The sequence below is a fragment of the Triticum aestivum genome, chromosome 5B (genome assembly GCF_018294505.1).
Source record: "Triticum aestivum cultivar Chinese Spring chromosome 5B, IWGSC CS RefSeq v2.1, whole genome shotgun sequence".
Classification (NCBI taxonomy): domain Eukaryota; kingdom Viridiplantae; phylum Streptophyta; class Magnoliopsida; order Poales; family Poaceae; genus Triticum; species Triticum aestivum.
Genome location: NC_057807.1, coordinates 440,058,741 through 440,065,764, shown reverse-complemented (window position 1 = coordinate 440,065,764; position 7,024 = coordinate 440,058,741). Strand labels below are relative to the sequence as shown.

The window sequence follows — 7,024 nt, the reverse complement described above, 5'->3', positions numbered from 1 at the left end:
ACTTGTTGAAATCTCTAAAAAGATAAATATTTAGGAACGGAGGGGGTATGTTGTTAATTGATCCATCTTTTACATCATCAATCCTAAACCCGGCTAACAACCAAGCACATCATTTTTTTTCCGTTATATGTACTCCCTCCGTCCGAAAATACTCGTCAGAGGAATGGATGTATCTAAATGTATTCTAGTTTTAGATACATTTATTTTTATGCATTTCTCCAACAAGTATTTCTGGACGGAGGGAATACGTACTTATATACTACTCCCTCCATCAGAAAATACTTGTCATCAAAATGGATAGAAAGAAATGTATGTAGAACTAAAATACGTCTAGATACAGCCCCTTTTATCCATTTTGATGACAAGTATTTCCGGACGGAGGGAGTATATAAGTACGTACATATTGATATAGATACAAATTAAATTTATGACCAAAGTTTGACCCCTATCTTTTTTTTTTCGAGAATCAGTTTGACCCCTAACTGAGAAGGCCTAATAAGCCAACACTACCAGCTCACAGTGAGGCCGCCCAAACAAAGCATACAGGCCCACACGCCAGAGAAACGAGGGGGCCGAGCTTGCCGGATGTAAATTTTGCTTCAATGAAAGGGATGAGGATGCTGTGCCGTCACAAATCAAAATAACATTCTAAGGCACCTATGGCAATGAGATTATTAACGAATATAAGCTTCTCTTTAGAGGCAGCAATTGATACTAAAGCATACTCATAATAGTGTCATAAGTAGTACGGAGTACTACATAATATCAATTCAGACAACTTGACAACCGTTCATTAGAGTACCACTGGACTATAACACAACATAACAGCAAAGCCAGTTACGCCAGATTGCCAGAGAAGAGAACACGGAAGCCAACCTTAAGCTCTTTACAAAGGATTATCATAGTCAAACTTGCAACTCGGAAGAAGGGACCATGTCACAGTTACCTCCATCTCACAAGAACCAATCTTAATATTCTCCTTGCTTTTACCAGCTCTTTTGGGAGTAAAAGTCTTACGAACTCTTCTCACACCTTTCTCATCACTACCTTGCAGTGCCTTCGCAGAAAATATTAGCTTACCGCGAAGCTCAACGCTGACTACACGGCGTGAAAACTCGATCCTTCCTTTACCATCAAGTGGCAATCTATCACCTTTGAAAGCAAGCAACAAGATTTCCATGTCTTCTAAACTAGCTGTACTGGCAGTAAATAAACCTCGGCAACCAGGCCATGACCCATCTTTTTTCAACTTCACACTGATTGCGGCTTCCACAGAGTCGTACATTCGAACATATGTCAACTCCAATGTGCTAAGCTTGCTAGCTTCAGCACGATAAGACGGGCCGCCAGGAGAAGACGCAACTACTAAATAGCTTAAATCCATGTCCTCCGATTCAGTGGTGCCCTTAACTTTCAGATCAACTTCAATATACGTAGGATGTACATCCACCACAACTCCACGGGTGGGACCCGTCAGCATAAGAGACCGATCCTGCATAGCATGCAAATATATGGTTGCGTAAATAGTAATCCTTCAGTTATAATAATAAGACTGGGACCATCAACAGTCGAATGTACACAAACCACACCATTTTGACAAAGATAAGTGCCAACCTATACATGAACCACTTCTTAACTGGGACTTGTTCCTAAACTTAATTAGAAACTTATTGCTGCAGGCAAATACCGCAGAACCAACTTATGTTGAGCAAAATTAGCCAGGAGGCATGAGCCGGCAAGTTATGTAAGGTGAGCAAGCCTTTTCAAATCATCACAGCAATTTAAGTTTGATGGAAGGAAGCTAAATTAACAAGTTATGCCAAAGAAGAGGAAACGTTGAGTAGCATAATGGAAGTGTAAACCATAACAGATATGTCTAGAACCTCTAGGCAAACCAGACTTGAAAGCAAATAATTGAAGTTAGCTGAACAACAGACCAAATAGTATTCATGCACGGAGTATTCAAAGCTCCTCGGTGATTGTTGGCATTTGTTTAATACATCAAATTTATACCACACACTTTGCAAGGTTATACATGTACTGTACATGCCCACATCGACATGAATTTGGTAGTTAGTTACAACTATAGTTAGAGCAACTCAAATTTATGAGCATAATCTCATATTCATACTGATGCATCCCAAGCAGAAGGCACTGCTTTGTGTTTCAAATCATATGCCTACTCTTATCATGAAGTTAGTTGAAAGTAGAGACCAATGAAGCCGTGTGTGTACACATGGAGTAGCAAGGATAACAAACCTTCTTGGTGAGGGTTTGGCAGTTCTCCCTTTGGCGATGGAAGACCATAATGCGATTGTGATCCACCTTATCCCGTACAGCGACTGAACCAAAAACATGCAATGGCCACATTAGGGGCTTCTTTATCTTTCTGACTTTGATTGAGAAGATCTGAAGAGTTTGCTGTGGCCTGGCCAAGGAGTTACGGTGATGGTGGCTGCAACACGAGGGTGGGATAGATGCTGCATGGCAAATAGCGCAGTCAGTGATATATACTAATAGGAGGCGTATGCTATTAAGAGCAGCAGCAAAGCTAGGATAGGGCTGGAGGAAGAGGACACTTACTGGTCTTGTCGAAGGGACCGTAGAGTGGGGCAAAGAGCCAGTCCCAATCTTTACGGTAAACACGGGCACAGTAGGCATTATGATCAGTGTTGGCCTCCTCAGGCACTTCCCCTACCATCTCTCTCGTTCTAGCGATCATTTCATCAATCGACAGGTCACCTCTCCTCTTCCTCTTCTGCTCCCAACTTTCAGCCGCCTCCTCAGCCGCCTCCTCAGCCAGCCCCCCAAATCCCATCATCATCATCTCCTCCTCAGCAGCTACCTCGGCCGCTTCCTCAGAGATCCTCATCATCCTTATCTCATCCCCAGTAGCCTCTTCAGGCGCCGCTGCTTCAAACTTGGCAGACACATCATCGTCATCCGCCATATTCTGCTTCAGGAGCTCCATCGCCCCATGCCGCTCCTCCTTATCAGACCAATCATCATCCGCTTGATCACAGGCTTGGTAGGCATTTGGATCAGTGCTGGCTTTGTGAGCTATCTTTCTCTCTGCTTCCTCCTCCTCCAGTAGCTCCAAAAATTCTTCAGTCAACAGATTAAGTCTCTTCTTCTGCTGTCCACTTTTAGCCGCCACAGCCACCTCCTCAGCCAGACCAATTTCCCCCCTAGAGGTGTCCGCTAAGATCATCGTCGTCATCGTGTCATTCTTGAGAATAAAGGCTGGATCATATGCCTTTTCAGAAGCTGCTGCTTCACACTTAACATATTCATCGTCATCATCCGCCATAATCTGCACCACGAGCTCCGGCGCCACCTCCTCCTGATCACAGACTTGGTAGGCATTTAGATCAGTTTTGGCTTCCTTAGCTATCATTCTCCTTGCTTCCTCCTCTTCCAGTGAGGCCAACACTTCTGCATTCGACAGAGCCTCCAGAGACTGGCCAATCAGGCGCTCCCTCGTCTCTCTCACATCACCCGCCCCTCCACGCAAGCTCGCAACCTGCGTCAACAACACCGCCGCCTTCCGCACTTCAGATCCCGCAGTCTTCCCCGTCGGCAGCAACTCCTGCTTAGATGTGTTACCCGTCGTCGCCAGCAACTCCTGCTTAGATGTCTTCTTCCCCATCGTCGCCAGCAACGCCTGCAACGATATCTTCTTCCCCGTCGTCGCCAGAAACGCCTGCTCATATGTCTTCTTCCCCGTCGTCGCCATCGCCACCACCGCCTTCCCTGTTCCCCCCATCTTTGATATCTTCCCCGCCACAGATCTTTCCGCCGGCTCACAAGACTCGACACTCGACGACTCCATCTCAATCTGGATTCACCGCCGCCGCCGCCGGCCCTCTCCCTTCTTTCTTTTTCTGGACTGGATTCTTCGTCGCCGCCGCCCCTCTGCCTTCTTGCACGGGAAGGAAACCCTAGACGACCGACTAAAAGGACCAAACACCTCCGCAGGGTGGCCGTAGCATAGAGTCCGGGGCAGCTATATGTCCAGGGCTTTGAGCCCAGTTCCTCCACGACTGAAATAATATATTGGTCTCGTGCCAAGTGCGGTTAGGCGGGCCTGCGTGCCTCGTTTCAATTCAGATTCAGACAAGCCCGCCCCATCTTGGCCCATTAGCGACGTGTTAGATCTTCTTTTTTTTTGTCTCAAAAAAAATAGGTTCCTTTTTTGGCCTAAAGAAATTAGATATCTTTTTTTCCTCAAAAAATATATTAGATTTCCTTTTTTTAAATAACTCGACTCGAGAAAGGCTTCCCAAGGACCTAGCTAAAGGAGTAATAATAGTTCAAAAAAAATACAAGAGGAGTAATGCACTGAAACTTGCTAACACACCCCCATCCCCCCACCCCAATTTATTTCTCACTTGTTTTTTCTTTTGCCGGAGTAACAAGAGTTATATTCCAAAATGATAGAGTTACAATTGAGAAACAGAAAATCCTCACTACATGTGGGCCCTCTGTGTAGTCAGACAATTGTGCTACATTCAGTAGGGTTGTAACTCGCTAAGCAATCTGCAACTCTATTCTGGGTACGGTGAAGTTTTGTGGAATAAACTCGCAACCCTCTCTGAGGGCAATGATCTCCATGGCAAGATGACCATGTGGTGACCGAAAGAGACTCGTCTTTGAAGATAGATAGTGTCTGACTCCACGATGACCGGAAGCTCATTGTGTTGTAGTACAAGAGGCATGCCTTGCATCATCGATGTGCATCATTACAATTGAACAAATACATGTACGCAACCAATATGAATGTCCCACCGTTGTGCTGCAAGATCATCCCTGAGGCCGTTGTGCCATCCGATTCAAAAAAAGCGCCACGACCGAAAGCGACACCTTACCCACAGGAGGAGGCGTCCAGGCAAGTGTAATAGGAATCCTTGGTGTGGCTTTAACATATTCGATAACAAGTGGCATCTTTCCCTTTAGGATATCTTCCGCCAAGTACCTTTTGGCGACATTAATAGATTGTCAGTAGCTCCTTATATACTCTGCAGACGTATGAATCGAAGGTACCTCGTTCCCATGCACAATGTCATTCTGTATCGCCAAATGTGCCATAATCGGAGGTATCTTTCACGTTGTTTGCATAATGCTATCCCATGCTTGTGTGTATTGGCAAACTGCCATATTGGAACTAATGCATAGTGTTCAGTGTGCAAGGTTGGAGCTGGAGATATATGTCATTTTTTGTTCAAATGCGAGCATGCAAAAGCAGTCTCGTCGGCACTGGAATTTCACAAGGAAATTGTGGGTGTAGCTCTCGCTGATAGAACTGGTGCAATGGTTATCAAGTTCTTATTATGTGATCCTTCTTTCCGGTGTGCGAACATGGATCCAGTTGAACTGCCCAAGCTGATTGCAACTACTTGTTTGTATTTTTGGTGGTAGCATCGGCAATTTGTTCGTGGTGAAGAGGTGCAACCACCACATTGCATGCACTAGCTTTGAATTTTGTTCGAGCTGCACATAAGTCCTTCAACATACCACAAGTGAACAGTTGGGGTAGATGCCTTTTGTCATAGTTTTTATTGAATGTTGATGCATCCTTTATAGTGGAAGATCACTCTAGTTCTTGCGGTGCAATTGTTTGTGACCACTGATGTCTACTACACAACCTTCTTATTGTAGACGTTGTTGGGCCTCCAAGTGCAGAGGTTTGTAGGACAGTAGCAAATTTTCCTCAAGTGGATGACCTAAGATTTATCAATCCTTGGGAGGCGTAGGATGAAGATGGTCTCTCTCAAAAAAACCTGCAACAAAATAACAAAGAGTCTCTTGTGTCCCCAACACACCCAATACAATGGTAAATTGTATAGGTGCACTAGTTCGGCGAAGAGATGGTGATACAAGTGCAATATGGATGATAGATATAGGTTTTTGTAATCTGAAAATATAAAAACAGCAAGGTAACAAGTGGTAAAAATGAGCGTAAACGGTATTGCAATGCTAGGAAACAAGGCCTAAGGTTCATACTTTCACTAGTGCAAGTTCTCTTAACAATAATAACATAACTGGATCATATAACTATCCCTCAACATGCAACAAAGAGTCACTCCAAAGTCACTAATAGCAGAGAACAAACAAAGAGATTATTGTAGGGTACGAAACCACATCAAAGTTATCCTTTCTGATCGATCTATTCAAGAGTCCGTAGTAAAATAACACGAAGCTATTCTTTCCATTCGATCTATCACAGAGTTCGTACTAGAATAACACCTTAAGACACAAATCAACCAAAACCCTAATGTCACCTAGATACTCCAATGTCACCTCAAGTATCCGTGGGTATGATTATACGATATGCATCACACAATCTCAGATTCATCTATTCAACCAACTCAAAGTACTTCAAAGAGTGCCTCAAAGTTTCTACCGGAGAGTCAAGACGAAAACGTGTGACAACCCCTATGCATAAGTTCACAAGGTCATTGAACCCGCAAGTTGATCACCAAAACATACATCAAGTAGATCACGTAAATATCCCATTGTCACCACATATAAGCACATGCAAGACATACATCAAGTGTTCTCAAATCCATAAAGACTCAATCCGATAAGATAACTTCAAAGGGAAAACTCAATCCATTACAAGAGGGTAGAGGGGGAGAAACATCATAAAATCCAACTATAATAGCAAAGCTCGCGATACATCAAGATCATGCTGAATCAAGAACATGAGAGAGAGAGAGAGAGATCAAACACATAGCTACTGGTACATACCCTCAGCCCCAAGGGTGAACATGAAGGAAATATGCCCTAGAGGCAATAATAAAGTTATTATTTATTTCCTTATTTCATGATAAATGTTTATTATTCATGCTAGAATTGTATTAACCGGAAACATAATACATGTGTGAACACATAGACAAACATAGTGTCACTAGTATGCCTCTACTTGACTTGACCCATTCCGTTAGCTTAGCACTTGATCGTTTAGTATGTTGTTGTTGCTTTCTTCATGACTTATACATGTTCCTATGACTATGAGATTATG

At 43.6% G+C, this 7,024-nt stretch overlaps 1 protein-coding gene across 1 annotated transcript; it reads right to left on the bottom strand.

Moving 5' to 3' along the window:
• Positions 1–789: 789 nt before the first annotated feature.
• LOC123112323 (uncharacterized) lies at positions 790–3,996 on the bottom strand. Its single transcript, XM_044533282.1, has 3 exons — positions 2,584–3,996; positions 2,260–2,480; positions 790–1,492 (listed from the first exon to the last, which is right to left on the bottom strand). Exons 1-3 carry the CDS (start codon positions 3,830–3,832, stop codon positions 887–889), a joined length of 2,076 nt encoding a protein of 691 aa, XP_044389217.1. The 5' UTR covers positions 3,833–3,996; the 3' UTR covers positions 790–886.
• Between the last annotated feature and the right edge of the window lie 3,028 nt (positions 3,997–7,024).